This window comes from Talpa europaea (genome assembly GCF_964194135.1).
Source record: "Talpa europaea genome assembly, chromosome: 10".
Lineage (NCBI taxonomy): Eukaryota > Metazoa > Chordata > Mammalia > Eulipotyphla > Talpidae > Talpa > Talpa europaea.
Window position 1 is genome coordinate 68175390 of NC_140077.1, and position 25088 is coordinate 68200477.

The window sequence follows — 25088 nt, forward strand, 5'->3', positions numbered from 1 at the left end:
TCTGCGGGGTTTCCTTGCTGGCCACAAGGAAAGCAGGCCCCTCTTCTGCAGGCGATTCACATGGGGGGGGGGCAGAAAAAAGGTTCAGCTTTAAAGAGTTAATCCACACACCCTCCTCCCCCGTTCTGTAGTGGCTTACAAGAAAAGGATCAATTGTTCTATAAAGGAAAGCTCTGTAGTGTGTTAATGTGTTACTGCAAAAACTAATCGCTACAATAAAGAGGCTGTGTTTCCACAGCGCGAGTCTCTGTGACTTTGATTAATGCTTCCCACGGGACATCTCAGCCTCAATATGGGCTGAAGAAACTTCCTAAATATTCAATGAGCATGGTCAAAAGATGTATAAAACAAATCAATCTGACACCTTAATCTGGCTAGGCAGCAGTTGACTTAAGGGGTGGAGGAATGAGATACATCATTTAACACTGCGGCTTGAAAAGCCGTGAGCCTGTGCTCTTCCAAGCTGAAATGATGCTGGGTCTGTTTTACTCAGTGGTCCCAGAGTTGTGAGTTTCTACACAAGCATCAGCACCCGCAGGGGCAGGAGGAGGGGCCCAGCCCGTGCTGCTCACATTGGTCCCTCCGGTGGGTTTGAAGCCTGAGGAGCTGATCTTTTTTGTCTGGCTGAGGGAATTAAGTTGGACTCTGTGAGAAAGGGGACTCTGTGAAGTCACCTGTGTTTCCTGGACACTGGAGAAGAACTTCTCTCAGTCACAGGGCTTCACTAGTGGTCTCTTCCCAGGCTAAGTTAAGGAAGTGGAAGTCACTCGTGGGGAACTACGAGCCATGTTGAAGGAGAAACACCAAGGAGAGGCCGCCCTGCCCATCTACTCACACACCCCCCACCAGGGTTTTGGGGAGACTATCTCCTACCATCTGCAGAGGCATCTGGGATGGCTAGTCTACACCATCTTCAGGAGACAAAACATTTTCCACTTGCGTTGCTTCTCCTGGTAGTTCATTCACAAAGCCAACTTCTGATGGCTGTCGGAGGTGAACTGACTTTATGGTGTGGAAAGGAATGTTCTGTGGAAGAGGCGTTTCCCCAGAGCTGACTGTGGCCACCACCAGCCAAGGCTGTGCATTTCCACAGCTATTATTACTCGTCTTTTTCAAGAGCTATGGGGCAGGGTTTTTCTGACAAAACCCTAAGTTCCCTCTTCCCCAGTTTCTAGGGATGTCTCAATTCTGTAGTGGCTTCTTCAATCCAGGCCAAAATAAAAATTTGGGCGCTATATTCACAGGTAGAGAACTTTTCACCCATTTTAGCAAATAAGTAGCCACACCCAAGTCCAGCCATGTGTGTGTATGGCATAATGCACGCATGCATGGAGGCTATGAGTATATGCACTGTCCAAATTCAGATTCTGGGCTTTCCTTAATCTGAAAGAAATCTAAGGATGTCTGCCATTGCTTTCTAGAAAGTTTCTGGAACATGTGGCTGGGCTGGCTGCCCCTTCTGTGCACAACTTTCCACTCTCATCAGTGTAAGCTCCGGGAATACAAATTTACTTATTACCAGGTCAAGAAAAAACATAATTAGGAAAGTTAACATTGTAATAATTTATTCCGAAAATAAAAGAGAAATGACCTTCTGTGATTTTCTGCTTTGCATTATGAGCCCTACTGTTCCCTCCATTAGGGTGGGTGCTTGGGGCAAACCAGACTCACGTGGACTTTAAAGGCCTCTCCCAGTAAGGGTAGAGGATGCACAGAATCCATCTATATACTGAGTATTAGGGTTTTTCTAAAGAAATCCTTCACCCAGGTATTTAGTTGTTATTTACACAAAGTGGTGATTTGGGAACAATTTCTTGTGGGCTTACATGGCACAGTAATTATAAAGCTACAGCTCAAGAATCTCCCTCACCTGCCCTCCCCCCCCACCACACACCCCTAATATTTACATCTATTGTTCAGGATGGCTGCCTGTCAGTGGTAGGTGATCTTCTCTCTGTCCTCACCTGTGAAGCTCTCTGTCCTCCCTCTGAATGAAGGTGCTATAAAAATAATACAAGGGGGTGTGATTATTCCATCACAACCCAGGGTGCTGATCGTGGCACCGAGAGCAAACTGGATAGTGAGGTCATGGACACACACACCAGTGCCCTTGATGGTTTCTCCCTCTCCTCCTGCCCTTCCTAGAAACTAGAGTGTGGGGGAAGAGCCCTAGAAGAGCTTTGCCAGCTTTGGTTAGGGTCTAGAGGCTGACCTGTCCTCAACCTGTTGACAGATTCCCTCAAATCTGTCTATTTTAGATGACCCTCCTCCCAGACCCGAGTCCTTCCCCTGGCCCCTAGCTTCACACGGTCTCCTTTGTCCTTAAGGATTCTTAGCCAGTATGGAGGCCCCTGCCTTTCTCTGCCTTCCCGTCCTGCCTGGTTCGCCGGCACTGGAGGAGCACAGCCAAGGAAAGCGAGAGAGAGAGGCTGAAGTTGATACACAATTCAAAAGCAAACAGGAGGGGAAACAGAACTTTTCTTAGAAGGCCAAATAAAACACAAGAGGAGGAAACTGCCATGAGTGGGCCTGCCAGGGGGCCAGGGAGCAACTTGGGTGGTGGGCGCAAGCTCAGTGTGCGTGGTGGGGGAGGCTCAGTGTGTCTGGGCAGCTTGTGAGTTCTCAGTGGCAGATGTAAGAACTGGTACGTATGGGGGTGGGTGAGGGAGGTAGAGGGGTGGAGGGAGATGGAGGGAGTACCCACCAAGCCCTAATCAGCTAATCTCAGCTAATGTTAGGTTTACCAGGTTCCTTGGATCACGATATTTTTATCATCATCAGAACCCAGTATATGTTTAAAAAGTTGCAGAGATTAACCCAATGTGAAGTGGAGCAAACCATTTCTTCCAATCTGCACAGAGAACGCACGGTACACGCAGGTGTGTGCACACACAGGCACAAAGATGCGCGCAGGCACTTGCACGGGGAACCAGGAGGTCCCGTATTCTGTGGAATGAGGGAGGCTGCAGCTGTAAGCCGACAGCTTTCATATCCTCATTTGAATAATGTGTCCTGAATCTGTCACTTTATTCATTCTCCTTATGCTCAGTGTACTCTACATCAACAACAAATTAAGTTGTAAATAAGAGACAATCATCACTTTTGTTTTTAAGCAGCTACTGCATAGAGAATTTCAATGTACGTTCCTTTTCAACGGGGAGGGGGGCGAGGTGCTAGAGTTTGCTTTCATAAGCATAAATATGGGAAATAAACAAAAACAAAAACAGGAACAGTTTACTGTTGAGGGGAGGGGGAGGCATCCCCTAAAGGCCAGCATCCAGTACCAGCTGAAATGTCTTCCAAGAAGCCAGCAGAGCATCTCACGACAGCCAGTGTTCTGACCACGCTGGGCCCCGGGGCTCATCCACGTCGGTGCTCTGGGCACAAGGGCCTCCCTGCCCTGGCTCTTCCCAGGAGCGGCCAAGGGCCAGGCAGACAGGCCCACACTCGCCACCCTCACATCGGGGTAACTACTTGCCCTGCGCACTGAAATGGAAAATGAGAAAGCGCCTACCTTGACGTCAGAGAAGTAGGTCTTCAGCATGTTGGAGCTGGGGTAGCGGGTATAAAAGAACATGAGCTTCGCTTTTTTCAAGTGATTGGGGGACAGCCCTTCCTGCATGTGGGATGCAATCGGTTAAGGATGGTGTCTTTCCACACGAGCACCGCCCCTGCCCCCTCCCGCAGAGTCAGAGCCCACCAAGACACAGGGGATCCTGGCAGGTCAGAGGCACCGGCCACAGAATCCACGGCCCATCACTGCCACCGACTTGACTGACCGCTGCCTGCCAGAGATGGCCACCACGGTGGCGTGCGGAGGCAGCCTCGACCGCGTGGTCTTGGCTGCCGGCGGTGAGGATGGCACGGCCTTCCACGTCGGAGGCGCCCGTGCAGCTATAAGTTCACTTGTTGCTAAGGAGACAAATGCGCCCGCATGTACAGCGCAACTCTTATCATGAGGGCTTTTTCTTCTTCACAATTACAGCTCTGTTTGTTCTTCTCTCCACTCTCTGCAGTTTACATCAAATTATTTTACGAACATACGTGAAGATATAAAATGCATTATTTAGAACTGTTAGGCCAGCTTCACGCGTACCTTTTAGTGCTAAGCTACAGGAATATCTTTGCTTACTTTCTCCCTATCTTCTTATATCCTTGTAATTGTTTCCTTTCAAATAAGAGCTCAAACTTGGGAGGGGTCATTGTGACACCGAAAGAGCAGAGAGGGGGTGTCGCTTTTGTTAAAGGAAGATTCCAACCAAATCCAATTGGCCTTTCTTGGATTTATAGTTAACTCCTTTGAGAGGGGGCCGGGTGGTGGGGGCTCGGTTAGCAGATCAATAAATGGCCACTTACCCAAAATAAGAAGGCCTATTTATCTGGAAACATCATTACCTTTTAGATCTGTAAACAGCAGTAACTAAAACAGTCCCCAGGAGAACGCGGAGCTAACCATAACAATCCCGGCTTCCTGATTCTCCCCAGATTCTTGGCGCTGTGCAGCAGATCAGGGTGGGGGCAGCCCTGGTCACATCTGTGCCGCAGCCTGGCCCTGCCATTTCCTCAGCAAATTAATGGCTTTATAATTTATCAGAAATGAAGATGCACGTGGAGAAAATCAATGTGGTCCCCCACAAGGTCAATTAAGGGTCCTTCCTAGAAGCTTCTCTAAGGATTTTCTCTTAAGAGAGAGTCTGGGAAAAAGAAGAAGGAAAAAGAAACACATACATGCCTTACTAGCTAAGAAAAAATCTTCTATCTTAGAAAGAAAGGGCAAGTGAGCACAGATCTGTAGAGAAGATGAGGGTTTCCAGGGTGCCCCCCCTTAAACATGGTATGAGCAATTTTAGTAACGGGGAAATCCAGGAGTTACCAGAGAAGCAAAATCAAATTAATATTGATAAGCTCTTGACGAACTTATAACAGGGTGTTTAACGGAATACTCTGCTGAGATTTGACCCATTAGTATTCCCTTTCAGATCCTGCCAATTTATAAAAGATCACCTCCGCCCATAAGTAGGAAAGTTCAATATTAGGCTTTTTTTTCCCCCATGCTGAAAATAAACAGGGAAGAAAGAAATGTTGATTTTCTATGCGTAAGCCAAAGCAGCTTAACGGAACTTGTGTTTTTGTTGGAGATCCTTAATGATTGCAAAGACATAATTTATGGCTGACATACTTTTTGTGCCAAGGAGAGGGCTGGGACAGCCGCTAGTCACCTCCATTAGATGGAAGCAAAGACGAGGAGCCCTCGCACTTCAGGACCATCTGTCCAGATGGATAAGTGAAATCATAATGGCAAGCTGTCTCCCAGTGCCTCGTGATAATACTTTTAGGCAAGTCCAGACTCCAACAAACACTCTTGGATCTGGGTTCTAATCTTCTCTTTTAGCCGGTGCACAGAATGATGAGCAGGAGAAGCCTGCATCTGTTCAAAAGTGGTCGCAGCCTAACAAACTGTTTGCCTGTGGTTTTCAGACAGCACAGAACTATCAAAACTTCCTGGAGCTTTCCAGACATTTAAATTAGACTAAGATGTTCTGGTTCATTTTATTAAAAAACAAAAAAACAGAAGAGCAAACCTCTATCTTTTTTGGTTGGAACTTCGAAGCTTTTTAGTTGATGGAAAAAAATGCTTCACATTTGAACTTCTCTATTCTCTAGTCCATCTTCACTTTAAAATGTTTGCTGTGGATAATACTTGGAATTGATCAGCTCAAAGGGAACCCAGAATAAATCTCAATCTCTTGATTGTACGATGAAGATAAAATGCCTACAACATATAGGTCTCTAATCAACTATTAAAAATAGCTAATGAAACCTTCAAAAGCCAACAGTTAGATAATCCTTTTTTTTTTCCTCCTCAAAATAAATCTGAACTGACCCATTGGTTAATTTCCCTTTTAAGTGCTTGTGCTGAAAAGCAACTGTCCTTCCAAGAAAGCACTAGCTGTTTCCAGGATACTTACACACGTACAATGAGTCAGGATGGAATTGACTCAGTAAACATACAGCTGTACTGAACACGAGCTAAGCTCCATTCAAGGCCAGGAAAGAAAATGAGCACAAATAAATATTAAGGAGGTAAGGGGGCGGGGGTGGGGGATGGAACGCAAACAAGCTGGGTCCTGGCAGCTCCGTGGCTTTGCTTCAATTCTCTTAGCCCTAGCTTTGTGAAGACAGAGGACATTCAATTCTATGTGTAATGCAAAATAGACAATAACTGCTGAAACTTGAGACAGCTGCCAGGTGTAAAAAAAAAAAAAAAAAAAAAAAGGAAAGGAAAAAGAAAAAAAAGAAAAGATGATAAATCCATAAATTAATGAAAGACATCTGCTGTGGAATAGAAAAGATCAGAGAAGTGAGGTAGGCGGCTGAACCTAGGGCGGTGTTCAAACAGCCTGAGCGGCGAATGCGGTGTCTGTTTATCAAGCACAATATAACCTTACCTCAACAGCCGCGCGGGAGGAGCCGGCAGCAAAAAGGCAAATGAAAGAATAGGTTGCAAAGGCAAAGCACTGAGAAACTATCCCTCCCTGCCCCCCATTGAACTCTGAGTTGTGGCCAGGGACTGGACGAGCTGCCCACCCAGCTAAGTGGGTGAGGACGCCTGACAGTTTCTAAAACTCTCGTGAAACCCGCAGAATGGCAGCCCTCCCTGTAGGCTGGGAGTGGCAGTGAGGCTGGAAGGCCTGACTTGGGGGGAATGATCTCAACGCCCTGGGTGCATGGCAGTGTTGGGGCTGCTGCCCCCCAGGTATCTGGACAGGACCGGTGGGATGGGCAGTTTATGGAATTTGGAAAATGTTCACTTACTGTGTGAAGGGGGGAGGGAAGGAATCGGGGCCTTGCAGTGGTCAGACCGTCTGTCCGCCACAGGTCAGCTGCCTAATGGCTCCCAGCCCAGGCTTCCAAACATGGGAGAGATCAACTTCTCCGGATCATTTCTCATTGGAGAAATTCATTTCCAATCCATGTGTGCTGGCTGGATTTTTGTGGCAAGCTACTTAAAACAGTCTTCCTTTCTAATCTCAAGTATTTGTGACACTCGCCCTGAAAGTGGAACAGGAGAGGCGGCCCTGGGAGAAATCACTCAGTTTCTTCACCTGCGTGTCTTGACGCTCATAATACTGTTCCTGTGCTTTAATTGGGTGCATGCAAATAGCTGAGGCCTCAACGAGGCTATTTTTCTTGAGATGCAAAGAGGGTGAAGGACAAGGAACATCAGGAGCAAAAACAATTGGCTGGCTGTTTCTTTCGGAATTTGAATAAAACTTAGTATTTGATTAAATAGATTCATTTGCAAAGATACTAAGTACATTTTTTATATTCAAGACAGGGGGTCCGGGGCAGGTGCTCTGGCACCCAGCTGAACCGGCACGCAGCCCCACTGTCCCTCTGTTCAAGGCCCGAGGAGGCTGCGAGTCCGATTATACACTTGGGCTCAGCACTCAACTCAAAATGGGCTTCTTTGATAAGCTGGTGTTCTTAATAGTTCTTATCTTGGCGACTTTGTTCAAAGAAACAGATGGTGCCCTTTGGAGTGGGAAAGAATCGTTCCTTAAGAATTCAAAGATTTGTTACCATTTGGGAAGCCAGGAAGTAAAAGTGAAAGTAGTCGTGCCGACCATCACGGGCCCATTTCACCCCATCTCTGTGGATGGTTTTCTAGAACAGCTGGACAACAGATTCCGATGTGATCTTACAGGCTGAAAACTAAGACATCCCTCTCTGTTAGGCTCAGCAATTTCCACAGCTTTGAGCTGGAGAACTGGGGCTCTACACTAGCAGGTGAATCTGGGGAGACTCAAGGCCAAGAGGATGGAGATCGGAAAGAAGTGGACTGTCCCCCCACACTCAGGTCCTCACTGGCTGTGGGGCTGGAGAAGCCACAGGAAAGGGGCCTGCCTGTCTTCCTCCTGGAACATCACGTTTCAATGAAGCATGCTTCAGAATGCTGGGAGCAGAGGGCAAGAGAAGGCAACAGGAGAGCCAGAGCTGGGAAACTAAGCACTTGCTGCCCCCAAAGACGCAGATTATTGAGGCACCCCAAAGCCAGGTAGAAGGAACTAACATTTCCAATCTCTAGTGTTTCTAAAGCAGGGCTGCTTGGCAGCCTCTGCTGTTGGGAGGCCAGAGGAAAACTTACCGGCTCAAGAAGCTGCCCTGGTCTCCCATCAAGCCTTTGCAGCCTTGAGAAAGAAAAGGGACTCCTTTCGATTCAAATTCTCAGCATTCCTCAGGGGATTTAGAGAGGGTGAGACAATGGGCAGAGCCTACACTTAGCTGAAAGATTTTCTTCCTAGAAGACCCAACTTGGGGGGGGGGGGAGGGCACAATTATCTGGGTAAAATGAAAAGGCTAATTTCAAAAAACATTAACTGGCAGTTTGCGTTTAAATAGTTTTATAGGGCTCAAAGACCTGGCTTCAAATATTCAGAGAGACAGAGAGAGAATGTGTGTGTGTGTGTGTGTGTGTGTGTGTGTGTGTGTGTGTGTGTGTGTGTGTGTGAGAGAGAGAGAGAGAGAGAGAGAGAGAGCGAGAGAGAGAGCGCAGCACAACTGGACTTCAGCCTGGGACCCTCTTCTAGCCCAGAACAAAAACCCACTGACAGCCCTGTCCTCTAGCTGCACCCCTCTCCTCACCAGCAGCTGCAGTCCAGTTGTTTGCCTGATGTTTATTGCTGCCTGCTTGTGACAGGTAGGGTGAGGCTTTGACTCATGATTGGTGAATGAAACTTCAGATCCTTGCAAGACAGCAGTGACCAGGGGCCACAGCCAGCCTCCAGGTGAGGCCCTATTTCTAAGTCCTGAGCATCTTTCTCTTCATTTTTCAGGACTTTATTTTCTTCTTTCTGTCCAGGGATAGGTGCCCTGTGTTTGTTTTCCTGCCCGAGTGGGTCTCAGGCACGTTGACTCCTAGTCACCTAATGGAAATCTTCATGGCCTTCCTACAAGGCAGACGTCACCCCCCAGAAACCATCGCCACCGTGGCTGGGACTTTGCACTTACGTGGCAGCCTCTGGAGTGGGCTGAGCTTCTAAAATGTCAATCTCTAGTCATCAAGACGATTGCTCAAAATCCTCAATTTAGCAACAGCCAGCTGAATTGCTAAATTTTACTTCCATCTGGTAATTGATTAAAACAGAAACATACCTCTACCTGCCCCCCCCCCCCGCCAGTGGCACTATTCTGCTCTCCCAAACACCCACGACCACAATATTTTACAAAATTTACCAAAAGGATGGATTTACAGAGAAAAAAAAACAATAACCCATCCATTAAAAAGAACTGGGCTTTTGGGAGATCTTATAAAAAATATAACTGGCATCTGAATAGAAACGTCAGGTTCTGAATGTGAGAAACTGATGAGATAGCCAGCCATTTTTGAAGTCACATACAGCTGAGTTTTATATTTAATTGTGCTCTCTGGCTTTCCAAAATAATTTGCTTTGTGTATGTTGGGACAAAAGATTTCTGTGTATGGCTGAACAGAGGTTAATCATGCATAGAGCCAGCTGCACCCGGCCCAAAGAACAGACTTTGGGTGAACGAATAGGAGATCCCAAAGCTCTCTAAATACATCAGTACCTGTCTATTTCCTTAAAACAAAACAAAACAAAACAAAAAAAAAACCAAAACAACAACAACAACAAAAAAACCCAAGTCTCCTTTACAGACTGAAGAGAGACTCTGACTCCCTACCAAGTCCACCTTTCTCCACTGGGCCTCCCAAGGGGCAGTGCCTCCCCAAGAGTCAGTGGGGCCTTCTCTGAAGGCACCAGGAGCTTTGGGGGATGGCTTCCAGGGAGAATTCTTCTGAAGGAGTCTTCGGGATATGTAAACTGACTTTTTCTCTTTTCTAAAACTTACCATCTTTAAAAATTATCTGATAGAATTCAATAGGAGGCTGAGATTTTTTTTTTCCTTCCATCTTTCCATCTGCTCATCAAAGAGAAAGGCTAAGAGAACAGGAGGCCCAGCAGAAAAACACTACTGGGGTTCAGGGATGAGTGGGTTCTGGGGGCCCCCAGCAGGCTGTGGAGTCGAGATGGTGGTTTCCTGTGAGTCTCTGGGCATCAGAGGGGCTTGCGGGGCACTGAAAGCCTATCACTTGGAATAAGAGGAAAGACAGCCTTCTTTCTAGAGGGATTTGGTTCTTTCTAGGAGTGTTCAAGAAGGCACTCATCTACACCGAGCTATGCATGGTGCAGACCTGACCTGGGGACGCCCTTGTGGGTCTGGGTTGGGATGGGTGGGCTGGCCCCCCGGGCGGAGCAGAAAAGGATATTGCACTTCCCGAGTAGGGCGAGATTTCGGACATGTCCTGCAGATCGCCGCACTCAGACTTGATGAGCGACAGGGAGAGGCCTTCGGCGGCGCTGGGTGGGTGTGCTGGTGAGCAGGGGTGGTGGCTCAGGTGATGGGATGACATCTTGGTCCTCAGACTGGTCGTCTCCCTGGTTAAGTCTAAGGACTCGGGAGAGGCTCTGTCTTTTCCCGAGAAGGAGCCAGAAGGAGCACCTAAGGGACTCTGGAACGGATAGGCCATCAAGGGCAGGGGGAAGGGGTGGCGGAAGGTGGACGTGGTGAAGCCGGCGGTGGCGGAGAGAGGCGACTGGTGCAGGGGCTGGTGGTGGCTGCCCGCGGGAGGCCCAGGGGCCGCCTGGTCAGAGGAGTTCTTCCGGACCACCAGGGGCAGGGCCTCCGTCTGGTCCGTGGCACTGGGCATCTGCACGCTGCCGAATGTGTCCAGGGGGTTGGGGATGATGACGTCCCCGAAGCACTGCAGGCGCTGGTTGGCGGTGTGGAAATTGTGGTTGTCGCCATTGACTGCAAAGCGGGCCTGGGGGATCTGGAGCGGCGGGAAGACCTGAGGCACCTGGCGGGAGGGCTTGGCTGCGAAGACCTTGACCACGGTGTCTACCACTTGCGACATGGCCGTGTTCAGCTCCTGCTTTAGCGTCTCAGCCAGGTGCTTGCCCTCCGGCTGCAGGGCATTGGGCCCAGGGTCCCGCTCCTTGTGGCCGCCTTCCCGCTTGGGCTTGTTCTCTGCCAGCTCCTGCTCGCGGATCAGGGCCCGGGCGCGGTCGATGAACTGCCCCGGGTCCAGCTCACACAGCTCAGTGTCCGAGCGGCCCACCGAGTCCTGCGCGCGGGCCTCCAGCATCTCGGAGCGCATGCTGTCTTCCGACAGGTTCCCATCCTCGTCGTTCTCTGAGTCCGTGCTGTCATAGATCTGGTAGAACTTCTCCTGCAGCTGGCGCAGCTGCTTCTGCATGTCCTCCAGCTGCTGCTTCAGCTGTCGGCGCTCCTCTCGCTTCTGCTCTTTGCGGGCCGACACCAGCTGCTGGAAGCTCTGCTGCTGCTGCTGGGGCAGCTTCTGCTTGCGCTTGTTTTCCCGGTAACTTTCCCGGGGACTCACGGACGGCGGAGCCAGCTCTCTTTCATTTTCATTGCCCCTTAACGCCACACTGGGGGAATGGCTCATCCCCCGGATGATGTTCTCCACCCGCGCACGCTTGGCTCTCAGGTGCTCGTCGCAGAAGCGATCCACATCGAACTGGCTCATGGTAGGCCTGCCAAAGGGGGAAAGACACTCGGGAGGGCTGTCTCTTGAAGAGTTGCTGCATATATCCTCCTGATGTACTTCGGAGCCGGTGCTGGAGAGACCGCTGGCCTGGAAACTGGGCTCCGTGCCACCATTTTTGTTCATGTTATTTTTCAACAGCTGGGAAATGATGGTCGCCCCTGGGAAAGGCATCATGGCGTCTTCGTAGGAGTTTGCCCTCTTCAGCAGCTTGCGGAGCACGTTCGACTTCTCCCCGTCCGCGTGCTGCACCACCGAGTACTCCACATCCTGCTCTGAACCTTGGGGATTCATGGCGCCGAAAAGCGTGGCTCTGGCCTTAGCAAAAAACGCAGACGCGGTCCCTACCGTCCTTTTCACTCCAATGTCAACTCTTCTCCTCTTGGTTTGCCGGCTTAAGAGGCCTCTGCTGTCATGGTCAGGCATCACTGGGCAGTTATTGTGCCATCTTCAAAAGCTCGTCAGCTGGGCACAGCTCAAGAATCCCGGGACCCTGGCCAACAGAACAAAAGGACTGATGAATCATTTTCTTTAAATTTCTCCAAATTTCCTGACCTCAATCCTGAATCCAATGCAAAATGCATAGGCTCTGGGATTTATGGCACATTACAATTATTGCAATTTATTATGCACTCTGCTTGAAATGAAACATTTTTAAATATTTCTGCTCCACTGGTTTAAGATGGATTAAGATTAAAAAAAAAAAAAGCAAAAACTGCTTAAGCACCAGTAATATGATTCTCTTTCACAAATGCCTAAAATGATACTGTTTATCTTCAGAAGAAACAGTAGATTATAAGAACACAGCCTCTGACAAGCAATTGATTAGATTTTGGGCATTGGGAATCACAGCAAGGTGAGGGGGAGAGTGGCCTGCCCTTAAGAAATAAGGCTGAATGTGGAGACTACATGAAATTTGGATAAGAGACTCCATCTCTGCCTTGAAATCACTGTGGGTTAAATGTTGCAAAAGGAAAAAGACTCTAAGATAAATGCAAATCTCTTGCACCCCCTTTATTAAACTGCATTTTAAGATCTTTTTGTCATCTGTGAAATGGGGAGGGCAACACCCCTATCAGCATCCTCCCAACACAAACGGTCCATTTAGTTTGGAAATTCATGCACAGATACTCATTTTACAGATCTGTTTATTTAGCCTCAATATGCATTTTTATTGGTAAAATGATTCTAGATGTATCTGTTGCTAGGTTTTAACGTAAGCACGAGAATATTTCTAAATTTTCCCAGTGACTTAAATTATTATAAAGTTGAGCTGAGTGCAAAGGAGGAGGTTGTCACATTTCAGAGATCACTATGTGCAACAATAAATCTGAGTTAGGCAAGGAAAATACTCCTTTGGTCCTAGTTTGCTTCTGGTAAAATTGGTCAAAATCGGACTTCACCTGCCTAGAGAAACTCTTCAAGATACAGCATGGGCAAATTTTATTTTCTCTGGCAAACGAAAGAGAAAAACACTGACAAAATGACTGAAAGAAGGAACAGAAGAGAGAAAATCCAGCATGTGAGAAATATTACATATTTCTGCGTCTGAATTCCCATTGTTTCTTGGGAACACAATATAAAAAGAGAACATCCTTCCTTGCATTTGACAAAAGACACTTGACATATTTTATGGCTTATTCACCAGTGATGCTAACCCCAAATTCTGTCTAAATATAAGATATCACATCTCTTTTACTTACAATTATCATTTGATGAGGAAAATGAAAATTTTTTTTTCACACGGGGTTTATCTAATATGAAACTTCACGTTTGCTTAACAGAGCACATCTTCACAATAACAGAGTCCATTGCCAAAGGCAGCGTGCAGAGCCCTTGGAACTGCTCCCATCTCTTTCGGTTCACCTGTAAAAACATCTACGTGCTCCCTAGGACTGCATCTGTGGCTAGTTTTAAAGAATGACTATCCATGCAAACAGGCATAATTTCAGCATGAAATAACCTGTAAAAATCAAGAAAATGCTCAACGCGTACATGGCAACAACGTCTATTTTTTAGGTCTCTAAGATTTCATCACACAGTCCTTGCCCCTGGCTTCCACAGGAAGAGCCTGCTTTCGAGGGTCCTGAAAGCATCTGTGCTTCTTTATATAATTTTCATGTGCTTGAGGATAAAATACTTTTGCTATGCCTGAGGATAAAATCTCCTGAACTTGGACTGGACAGAGAGATTAAGAACTTCAATATCGGACTGAAAATCAAAGTCAAAAGGATTGAGATCCTTTCCACCTTAGTAATAAAAATGGTTGCACACAAAAATGCAAAGGAAAATATTTCACGAACACATTAGAGCTGATAAATCAGGGGTAGCTGTCAGGTAGGTGAGAGAAAAAAGAGAGACAGACACACAAAAAAGGGATGAATTCTTTAAAAAGAAATCAGGAAGTCTTGTATCTGGGGAGGGGTTCGTCTAGGCAAGGAAGACTTGGAAGGTGTGGATGCATCAGCTCTCAAAAAAAAAAAAAAGGAGAGTTCATTGCTATTATTTAAAAAATTTACCTCTTTTCTTTTTGGGTGCAAATCCTTTTCTCTTTCGTATGACTTGAGAAGCACACAGATCACCCACCAGAATGCTGAACTAACTTTCTGCAGGATTTTTCTTCCTCTGTTCACCTGCCATCCCAACTGGATTTTCCTCCTTTCCATTCCCTGGCCTTGTGGGTGGAATACCTCTGCAGCAGAGGCTCCAGAGCACAGGCTGGTGTTGGAGAGGAGGATAAGGTCATCCCCAGGCATCCTGCCTTTTCCAGCTGCCATGCACCTCTGAGTCAATTCACTTCCTCTCCCTGCCTAGGTAGCAACAGCTGCATCCCTGCCTGGTGCCAGAGCCAAGAGAGGCTGAGCTCTTCCTAGGGGGCAGAAACCATACTCTCAGCCACGGTGGAGAATAAGTGTTACTGAAACCTGCTGGTCTTGTCTTTTCAGAACAAAACAGCCTGTAAATTCCTCCGAATTCGCCAAATGAAACTGACTTGTTCCATTTTGGACTGTCAATATTTTTCAATGTAATAATGACTCGGTTCTGCTTGGGGCTGAGCAGTCACATAGTTTTAGGTCTTGCTCTAACATGTCCAGCTGAGACGGAACAGATAAGACAGAACAAATGGGGAAAAAATAGCAAAAATTATATAATCCAGCAAGACGAGGCATTATATTAATAGGCATGATTAAATATCTCCCCACATACAGCTTAGATGAGACCTAAACTTAGAAATAAGGGGGTGGGGGTGCCCGTGGGGGTCATAACCCATGGAAGCTACAGGCAAGATGAAATGTTTCTAAGTGGTCAGTTAGCACTTTATTGGCACCAGGTTTCATAAACAAGACATATATGTGAGTGTATTTACCATGTAAGAAATGCGCTGTTAAATGACTATAATGTAAATTAAATCTCTCAAAACCGCTCTTAATGTGTTTCTGTGATTTCCCAATTTAAAATTTAGGGAGTGCCAAGGTTGGCGGCATCGTAGGTATTGCCATGTTCATTAAGGATTTAAAAAATTCCTTCCTCTCTCAACCCATGCACTAAGCTACAATGTTTCATCTACAACCAATATTGATTCTTATTATATTTTCATTTTAACACCGATTTTGAGTCCCACGAGGCAATCTGAAACCTCGTCTTCAGTCGTGGTGAAAATCAGAATCCTCAAGTAAGCAGGATGCAGAGATTGAACCAAAAAGTGGTCTCAACTGGAGACACACACTCTGTGCCTGTAAACCCCTCTGTAATTAATGTGAATATCTATGTAGGAGACGATTTTCTTTAATGAAACATCGTGTTGCACCATTTGGCATCTGACAACACACAAGCTTCAATAATTCCCACACAATGGCTGGCTTCACATAGCGTCCGCTCAGAAACATAATGTGAGAACAAACATCCAGGTGTGGTCAAGTCAGATTTTAACTCTTGCCAAATGCTGCTTCACTAAAATCGGAATGATCTGACATTCTATTTAAAAAAACGGACACTCCAACAGATGCTGATGACTTAATGTTAGCAGAAAAGAATTTTCAGTGAAGAATTTCACAGCAGTACAGTGTGAAGTAGAAAGCGGTTAAGTGTTCTACTCCAGTAAAGAGGTTATTTTGGGGCCTGGAAGTGTAACCTTCATGCATCTATCTGGGGTCCAGTTTCTGGACAAAGAGCATTTCACCATGGGAATTATCCAGATAGTTCAGACAAATCTTTTATGACACAGAGGGAGTAGGGAGTGTGAGGTCGGTGTGGGTTCCTGTTTGGATTTCTTTGATTATTTATCTAATTTATCTTTGTTGATAAAAATTATATGAAGAATTTCTCAAGCCTACTCTTTATACTTCTGGAAAAAAACCTTTGAATGGGCCTCTAATCTACTTGGGTCAACCTGGTTATAGAATTTCAAATGGAATATGACTAACAAAGAACATTTAAATCTACTTGGAAATTAGTAAAGTAATTCGGGAGGGGGAAATCAGGTGATTTGCTTCAGGTAACATCCCCATGAGCACCCCTCCCCTCCAATCTAGTATTAAGCTACCTCCTTTGCTGTGTCCAATTGTTCATTTCTGCTAACTAGCAACTTTTCCTTCGGAGGTGTTTCTGCTGATCGTCAAGTTGAGAAAGTCTTTAATGTTATTTTGAAGAAGCTACTTGGCATAAGTTAAAACTTCAGTGAACTAAGTTTGCATTGTCAAAATCTTATCATCAGGTTTTTAAATTTCCTATCATAATACAGTTCCCAAATCATAACCATTCCATTTCAAAGTCTTCTACTCTTTCAAAATTCCAAACATTTTCACCTGCAAAAACCAGAACATTTCTGACACATGTCTAAAACACTAATTTTGACTTATTTTAAAAGTAGTAATTCCTCAACCTAGCAAATAAAAGAGTGAGAAAGACTTTAAAACACTTTTTTCTTTTTTGGAGAAAACTGAAATACTCTGCCTTTTGAAGCCTTAGAAATCACAAAGAAAAAGATTTCAGAAAGTCCACACATAATATATATATAATGTTCTTTCCAATTTATGCAGGTACCTAATATAGAATCCTATGGTCATGGACCAAGTACAGCCCTCTTCCTCTTATAAAATGAGGAACATTTTATAATTTCTTTTTAATCTGGAATCTAATAATTCAGCAGTTGCTAGTACAAGACAATCTCTGAAATAACAGAAATGAGTCCTTAAAAAAAGAGGCCAGTTTGCCTTTTGAGCAAATAAAGACCGAACCTGGTAGCCAGATTATGGGTTAAGATCACAAATGCTGCTTATAGGAAATGAAAAGTGAGAACAGAGATCCATGGTAGGTAGCATGACTTTCCCACCCCCCCATCCCACGCCCCCCACCCCCCACCAAGGTAGAGATTAAACAGAATTCTGCAAAATGGACATAAAAAAATACCAATAAGTACCTCATACAGAAACCCCTGTTCCAAATCAAGCATGTCCAGGGATGACATTTTAATTATGAAAGAACCTCAAACACAAGCAAGGAAAGTGTTTGGGTGACTCTGATGTGTGAGTCTAGTGAATAAGACACACACTATCTCATGTTCATCGCCCAAGCTACAAAACCAAGCATAGAACTCACCTGCCAGTTACCCCATTTCTGGGCAACTCAAGAAATAGCCAATGCCAAGGAAAATGGGAAAGATTAAGTTTTAAGAGCCTAGAGAGACAGTGCTTCTTGCATGGATTCTCCACACCCTCCCTGACATAGCAAGGCAGCCCCTAATCTCTGTCCACTTACAACTATATAAATATGGCAGGGACAGGTTACCCTGAGAATCCTCTCTTCATTAGTATACACAGCCCATTACATTTGGAAAATACTCAGAAGTTCTCACAAGAAACTCTTCATAGAATTGGCTGCCGCTTCTTGCATGAAACAGAAAAGCACAGTTCGCTCTCACGTACTTGAGATTTTCCTTCTCCATCAGAGTAATAACTAGGACATCTGGCACATGTCTGGTACAATGACAGCCTCATTCGACTTTATGAGAGTATTTAACATAGGACTTGAAAGAGTTTGTGCACATACCTATTCATTCTGGGCAGGAAGAAAGCCGGCTAAGAAGATAAGCTTTAACAACAGTAACCAGTAACACTTTCAAACTGACTTCGGTATTCTTGGCAGTTACCGCCCCCCCCCCCCCCACACACACACACGGCTGCCCAACACACACACACACACACACACACACACAAGATGGCTCCCCCTCCCACCAGCACAGACCTGGGGGGCAGACACAAGCTGGGGGAAGCAGAGGGAAAGTCAATCTCCCTCCACCTGCTCCCTGAAGTGGGGGTACTTTCAGCCACTGCTGCCTGGCAGGCAGGAGCCTGAGACAGGCTGGGCAGCAGCCTGCCAATGTCCTTAAGAAAAACAAACAAACACATATCAACTTGTACCCCAGCCCCAGCAAAGCACTCACACAGCAAGGCTCAAAATACAACCACAGCTCAGTTCCCATCAGCCAAGCCAATCCTATTAAGCAGGGCAACCATAAATTCATAAACCTCCCCAAGCCCAGGGCAGGCATTGTAGTCCGGGGCTGCACAGACACACAAACACACACACACAGAGCAAGTGTGCACCTGTCTCTCTTGACATGGCACACCTGTCAGGCCCTGCCCATGCGCACTCGGCTAACAGCCCTCTGCCTGCCTAGTTTAGGAAAGGAAATGATTTTTTTTTTTTTTTTTTTTGGTAAGGGAGGGTATAGGTGGGAGGACAGAAAGAGAGAGAGAGAAAGAGAGAGAGAGAGAGAACAAGAGAAAAGACTTGTAGCCTTGACTTTGAGAGAAGGCCATCCTGTTCTTGCTCTGTTTTTATAAACTCAAGGCGACAACACAGACCTTCTTGGAAAAATAAAAGCAAGCAGGTGAGTTTCCAGCCTTCCCCCAGGCCAGCAGGCTTTTGGCTGCCAAGAACAGCAGTTTCGCACGGCAGCCCGGCTCCTGGGGCTGAAGACGAGGCCCAGGTCCTTCTAGCTCTCCCTGCGGCCGGAGCCCTCTCCTTCCCAAGGAGCAGAGAAGGGGCGGGAAAGCCGGGGCTCTCCTGCCAGCGGCTCCTCCTGCCGCCCCCGCCCCTTCCCCCCTCCACCAACCCTCAGTTTTAGCAGGAGTGACCCGCTGGCCGACCAGAAGAAACAACAACTTGCCAAGCTGGACTTTGGGTGATGTCTCCCCCCAATCGCTGCCCCCACCCCCAAGTCCCGTACCGCTTGCCCGCCTTGTCTGTTCAGCTCTTCTCAGCAACGCAGTCACAGGACCCGGCTCCCCTCTCCTCCGCCCTCAGTCCTCCAGCTGGGGCGAAAGTGTCGGTCCCGCCGGGACCAGCCCAGCGCCGCACACCCCACACCCCGCACACCCCACACACCCCCGCACCCCCCACAGACCGCCGCGAGGCTGGCGAGAGTCTCCGCTTCGCACATCCCCAGCGCAAGGACATCCCCGACCCCCACCCTGGTCGCGACCCGGGCGCCCTCCCGCTCCCTCCACCGCGAGACCCCCGAGGCTCGCCGGGCCGCCTCACCCCGCTCAACTTGACCGAGCCGGGCTCCCCGGGGCGCAGAAGAGGGGTGCCGCGCGGGGTTCCCGGGACCTTCTCCCCACCGCTCCCAACCCGATCTCCGCATTTCGGCCTCGACAGCGTCTGGAGAGCAAAGTACCAGAGCGCTCCCTCCTCCGGGTCTCCTTCTCCCTCCTCAAGGGCTCTCAGCTGGGGTTCAAAAGCAGAAGTGAAAGGTATGCAAATGGCAAGCAAGTGGGAAGCGCCCGGGGAAAGGCGGCGGTAATAAACAAGACAAAGGGAGAGGGCGCGCGGACTGGCCCCCGAGTTTCCACCCGGGGAGACGCGGAGGATGAGGCCGGGCGCAAGGCCGGGGTCCGGGCGAACACAAAGCGTCGGGTGCCCCTCGCGCCCCCCTCTCGGGAGACGAGCCGGCCGGGGAAAGGAGGAGAGGCGGCGGACGCCTCCCCGCGCCCCAGAAACAGTACACACAAGGTGACAAGATCAGCGACACGTCCGGCAGACCAGCCCCCCCCACCCTCGCCAACACCACCCCCGGCCACCAGCAGGAAAGAGAGAAATAAAAGCCAGCGGATCGCTTACTCTCGGCAACTGGGAGGAGCGCGCGCCGACTTCCACCGAGACTCGGGCTCAGAAACTGTTTAGAGGCTCTTCTTGGCTTCGGGCTCATTTAAATAACACCATTTTCTCCTGGAAAAAAAAAAAATGTTTACACGGGCATGAGTCGAGGGAGTCGCTTTTCTTTTCTCCCCATTCGCGCGCACGCCAGTGCCAGCGACTCTGCGAGGGGGCCGCGGGGGGAGAAGATACTTACGCGCCGCGCAGGGCTGGGGCCCGAGCCCGTCTCGCCGCGGAGAGGCCACGCGCGCGCGGGGGGAGCCGGCGGGGATGGACATGTAATTGCACAGGGGACGGTGAGTCCGCGCGCGGCGGGCGGCGGGTGGGAGCGGGCGGCGCCGCGGGCGGCGCGGGGACGCAGCGGAGAGGGCGCCGGGCCCGGGAGAGCTCTCGCGCGCGCTCGCGTCCCCGGCGGCGGGGTGCACGATCCGGAGCGCTCCCTCAGCTGAGGGCTCCGCTCCACGACAAGATTTACTTTAAGACACAGCTGAAGGAAACAGGAAGGCCGCACGTCACAGTCTGACTGACGTACCCGGCGCCGGCACCCAATCGCGAGGCGCCTTCGGATTCAAGGGGGGACAGCGAGGCAAGAGAACTTGGGAGGAAAAAATATATCAAAGGGGTGGGGGCGAGGGGCTGGGGGGAGAGGAGGGGAGCGGGCCCCGCGCGCCCCTCCCCCGCCTCCCGGCCCCCGCCCCCGCCCCGCCGCCGCTTCGGGGCGCCCGGCTCGCCGCGCCCGGCCGGCGCGAGCCCTCCGCGGACACTCTGCAGAGCCGCGGCGGCGCGGGCGGCGCTCGGCTCGCTGAGCTCGTCCGGGACGCAGGTCTTTTTCCCCCTTCGTTCCCCAGATGCAGCTGCTCGAGTTCGCCGAGTGGCCGAGCGAGCGCTCCTCGCGCGGGGGTGCGGGCAGGCACGGGAAAGTATGCTGGAGAAAAAGTGGGGGGCTTAGGGGTGGGGTGGCAGAGGGGCCGGAGTGGGGATTCCCCAATCAGGCACCTTTAATATGGTCCTGGGTAGTCGCGAGAAGACGTGCCACCTTGGCTTCTTTCTAGAGAGGAGCTGGACCGTGAGATGCAGGTAGGGTGGGATTTAGCGCGAGTGCCCGCGGCCTCACGCCGGCTCCCCTGCATCTGATACCAGAAAACCGGAGCTGGCCGGGTCCCGGTCCCTGTCCCGTCAACATTATCAGCAAGAAGAGAGAATATTGGCCCTCGGTTACCGCCAACCACATGATTTGAAGTGTAGGCACGGCAGCTTTTCTGAGAAAAAAAGTCACAAACATAACCTCGCGATTATCCCCAACTAGCTATGTGCCTGAGAGTGACCCGGGACAAGGGCTTCATGCAGGGTTTACACGGTCTGGACGCCTGGGCGGCAAACTTTAACGCTTATTAGGTAAGACATTTCAAACGCTGGGTTTTTGGGCTCCAACGTAAAGCCACAGAAATTTCACTTTGGGTCGGCACTTCTTGGAAGAAAAATATAATAACCAGAGTGATGGGTTTAGAGAAGTGGCTCGGAGAGCTCCTTGGGGCTTGCAGGTTGCAAATTGCAAGGAGTGAGCCTGCCCCCCGAAGTCTCTTTCCACGGCAGGCAGGACGACTGCTTTTAATAAAGCCATCGCATTTATGACTCAGAGATCCCCTAAAAGCAGAGCCTGGCGAGGGCTACTGAGCAGGAACGATCATTTCTCAGGACAATCATTTTTCGTGCGTTCCTCGAATTTAATCAGATCAAAGGTTGAATGGTGTGGAGTGGAGACAGCACGGTGTATTTGTACAAATACACAGGCTGGCCGCGGCGGTCTCAGACAGACAGACAGACACACACGCACACCTGTCCTTGGACAGTTACCATTTCAACCTCAAATTCACCAAACTGTGAATAGGCTAAAGAGTCTTGTCTTTGAATTAGAATAGCGATGATAATGTGTCGGACACGATACTCTGTAGGAAACTTTTGGCACGGGATTCAAACATTGAGTAGAAGGGGGAAAAAAATAGGCGGGTAGGGTGGGAAGGAGTCCCGATAAGAAAACAGCCTGGCTTGAGTATCCCAGACTTCATTTCTCCCCTTTCCTGGCCCCCAGACTCTCCACCCGCCCACCCTATTGCCGAAGGAACCCCCAGGCGGGCAAACACACAGGCACTGTTGTATCAAGTGTTCTCATCTAGATGTGACAGTTTAGGCTGGGAACAAAAATAATCTATCAACGTGCCCTTCAAATGCAGCATGGGATAGTGCTTGGGTCCTTTCGAGATAAGCGGGTATAGGGAGCGGAGTCATTTGGGTTCTGTGAATGGATCGAGGGCCACTTCCTGTGTTCTTTTCCGTCCCATTATTTTCTCGAGGTAGCCCAGTTTGTACATATGTTAGCGCAGCCCACAAACTGGAGGAGTAAAGGGTAGTTGCCCTCCACACCTTAAAACCATCTGCTCAGTCTGACATTTAAAAGGGAGGAGGGCAGAAAAAGAGGATGGGGAAGGGGGGGAGAAAGGGAGCCTGAGAGAGACAGAAAGAGTCAGACTCTGGAAGCAAACGGTTTGAACTTCAGCCCACAAGTTTCTGTCAGTTGCACCTGGCACTGGGATGCACGTTTTGCACACACCACTCCCGGGAACTGGAGGCGGGAAAAGTTCCCTGAGAGCCCCAGTGAATCCTCATCGCTCTCTGGGGAAAACAGGCCCAAGGCGAAGTCGGGGTGACCTGCTTGGCAAACAAGGAAGCTCCCCCTGCCCTGGCCAGGGCAGCCGAGGCTCGCGGCTCGCGGTGCTCAGCGACGGCGGCTCGCAGCCCGCTCTGGCGTGAGAGCGGCTCATGGAATCCGAGTAAGCGACGCCGGCGAGCGAGCGAGCTCGGTTCGCAGCCCAACTCGGCGAGCTGCGTGCAGCAGCTGAGCCCTGTCCTGTCCCCTCCTGTCGAGGCGACCGACAGGTCAGCGTCCTGGGAACCTCTCTTGCCAGAGCGGCGGAGCTTTTCTGGGTGCGGGAGGCTCAGGAGCCAGACGCGAGGCCCCAGCCTCCTCTCCCGCGATTCCGGATTTATTTCTGAGAGCCGAGAAGCCAACCCGAAGTCTCCTAGATCTCGGCCCCATCCCTGAACCAGTGCTTAAGCCTAGAGCCATTCCCTTCCTACACCCATTGGCAATACCACCCCAATAACTGAAAAGTGAACACAAGTTCTCACGGGTCACCCAAGGAACTCCTCCTTGCAGGCTGCAATTACTTATCTACCCCAAGGGTTATCTGCACATTGGGTCAAACCCTTGTAGCTATTTTATGCACTGATTGTAGGTACCTTGGCATTGTCTGGGCGATTCTGCCCCGCCCCCCCCACCTCTTTCTCAAAGACTTTAGGTGGGGCTAGGAGGAAAGATTTCATGTAAGTAATTTAAAATCTTACAAACTAGGTAAGATCTTAAACCAAATTCTGGGAATTTCAAGCAGATCTATTTGAGAAGCAAACTTTGGCAAGGGCTTGGGGGGTAGTGTGTGCTGAGATCCTGCCTGGGAGCAAACAGAGCATTGTCCAATCTCCACCACCCTGAAGAGGAGAAAGAAAGGAAGCCCCTTCTGGGTGCCGGCTGGCCTGCTTCAGGTTGTGAGAGGTAGAAGGACCCAATGCCCCCAATCTGCTCCCTCGCCCTCGCCTCATGCCCAGTGTGAAGCCAAGCCCAGTCTGGACAGGTTCTGAATGGGGGAGAAAAGTGAAATGCCACAAGATCAGCAGCAAGTAGCAGCTGCACAGTTGTCTCCTGGGAACCCCACTGCTCGGAAGCCTCCTGAGTGATGTTTGTTTAACCAACAGCTTTCAAAGTAAACAGAAGCCAATCGCTCCAAAGGAGTTGAAATATTACCCTGACAAAAATCTGGGGTTGGGGTGCTGGCAGAAAAGTAATTTTTTAAATGTTAACTCTCCCATCCCAGATAAGTAAGTGTCCACACATTGCCTTAAGGAGTCTAGACTTGTCCTAAATATATAAATGCAGCCAAAAGATTCATTACAATTAAGTGACCTCTGAGAAAATCGCTCTTCCCCTTGCACACACCTGCCCGGAGAGGGGTTCCGTTTTCAGTGAGGGGAGTGGCACCCTTCTATTTGATTCTGTGGAAGTGGGTGAAAACTATCTGGGGAGGGTGCGGGGGAGGCTGTTGTAGGAAGAAGGCCCGTTGCTCCCTGCCAGCCCTGGCTTTGCCTCAGGCACCGAACTTTCTAATAGCAAGATATTAACAGATGGCGGTGAGCACAAGGAGGGCTGTTACTTACATAATCCAGCCACTCCGCCTGGCCGCACAGAGCCCGCCTAGGCGCCCGCCAGGCTGTGCATGCCTTCCGAAGGGTGCCCTGGTCCACAGAAATAACTTGCCTTTTTGCAACTGCACCTGGTCCTTTGAGGAATAGGATTTGGGGAGGTGGAGATTTTAGAAAAAACACACATCCATCTGGTTGTGCTTTATTTTCTTCAAATGCACAGTAGTTAGGAAGCTGGAGACCCAGGGGCAGAGGAAGCAGAGGGGGCGCATTGGGGAAGAACGGGACTCCGGCTCTCCAGATCTGGGGGTGTCAGCAGAGGAATTTATGCAACTGACATCCCTCCCTCTTTGGCTCAGATTAACCTCGAGTTCGAGTTCGCTATCACCGAAATACAAAAGCAGCTCTGCAGCGGCTAGGGAGAGAGGATGGGTGAGGGTGTGAGTGTGAGGGGACGCCTTCGCACGCGGGGGCGCAGTGGGCAAAGTTACGCAAAGCCTCGGGCAGCGCTGCACACCAAGTAATGGAAGGTTTGGGAGCGCTGATCCCGCACGCAGAAAGTCTTTTTAGGCTGTTTAGCCGCCGGCCACCTTCGAGCCCGCGGCCATATCCCCAGAGATCCAGTCTCCACCGGTGCCTGGTTGCCGGGGACCTGCTGCTTGTCCAAGCCTCCTCCCGAGGGCGACTCGCGGCCGCAGAAACCTGCGAGGAAACGCTGGCCGGCGTGTATGGCAAAAGTTTCGGCTTGGGAAGGAAGGAAGGAGGGAGCCTCCAGCCTGGCCATCCGCGGGAACCGGCCCTGGGCCCGCGGCTGCCTCCCTCTGGGTCTCCTCATCCCTCCCAGCCCTTCCTTCCGCTCCCGGCCCAGCGCTGGGTGTCACGGCCTCGCCTGCCCGAGCCTGGCGGCGCTGGAGGCTACACCCTCGGGGCCGCGCTCGCGGCCCTTCCTGCCCCGGTGGCCCTGGGGTTCAGGCCGCCAGCCTGGCCCCGCGGCCCTCGCCTCCCCCCTGCGCGGCGGCTGGACAGAGAGCCCCGCTTGCCGCAGGCCAGGCTAGCGCACGCGGCCACCTGCTCTCTGCGCGGCCCC

General features: G+C 49.7%; 1 protein-coding gene across 1 annotated transcript in view; it reads right to left on the bottom strand.

The window, feature by feature from the left end:
• PROX1 (prospero homeobox 1) overlaps nt 1-12388 on the bottom strand; it is a gene marked incomplete at its 3' end in the record, with an annotated part of 36993 nt that extends 24605 nt beyond the window's left edge. The window contains exons 1-2 of the mRNA XM_084245394.1: nt 10286-12388; nt 3515-3616 (exon numbers count right to left, since the gene is read on the bottom strand). Of these exons, the coding sequence (XP_084101520.1) occupies nt 3515-3616; nt 10286-12016 (1833 nt within the window). The 5' untranslated portion in view covers nt 12017-12388. The remainder of the gene's footprint in view (nt 1-3514; nt 3617-10285) is intronic.
• Nucleotides 12389-25088: the final 12700 nt, after the last annotated feature.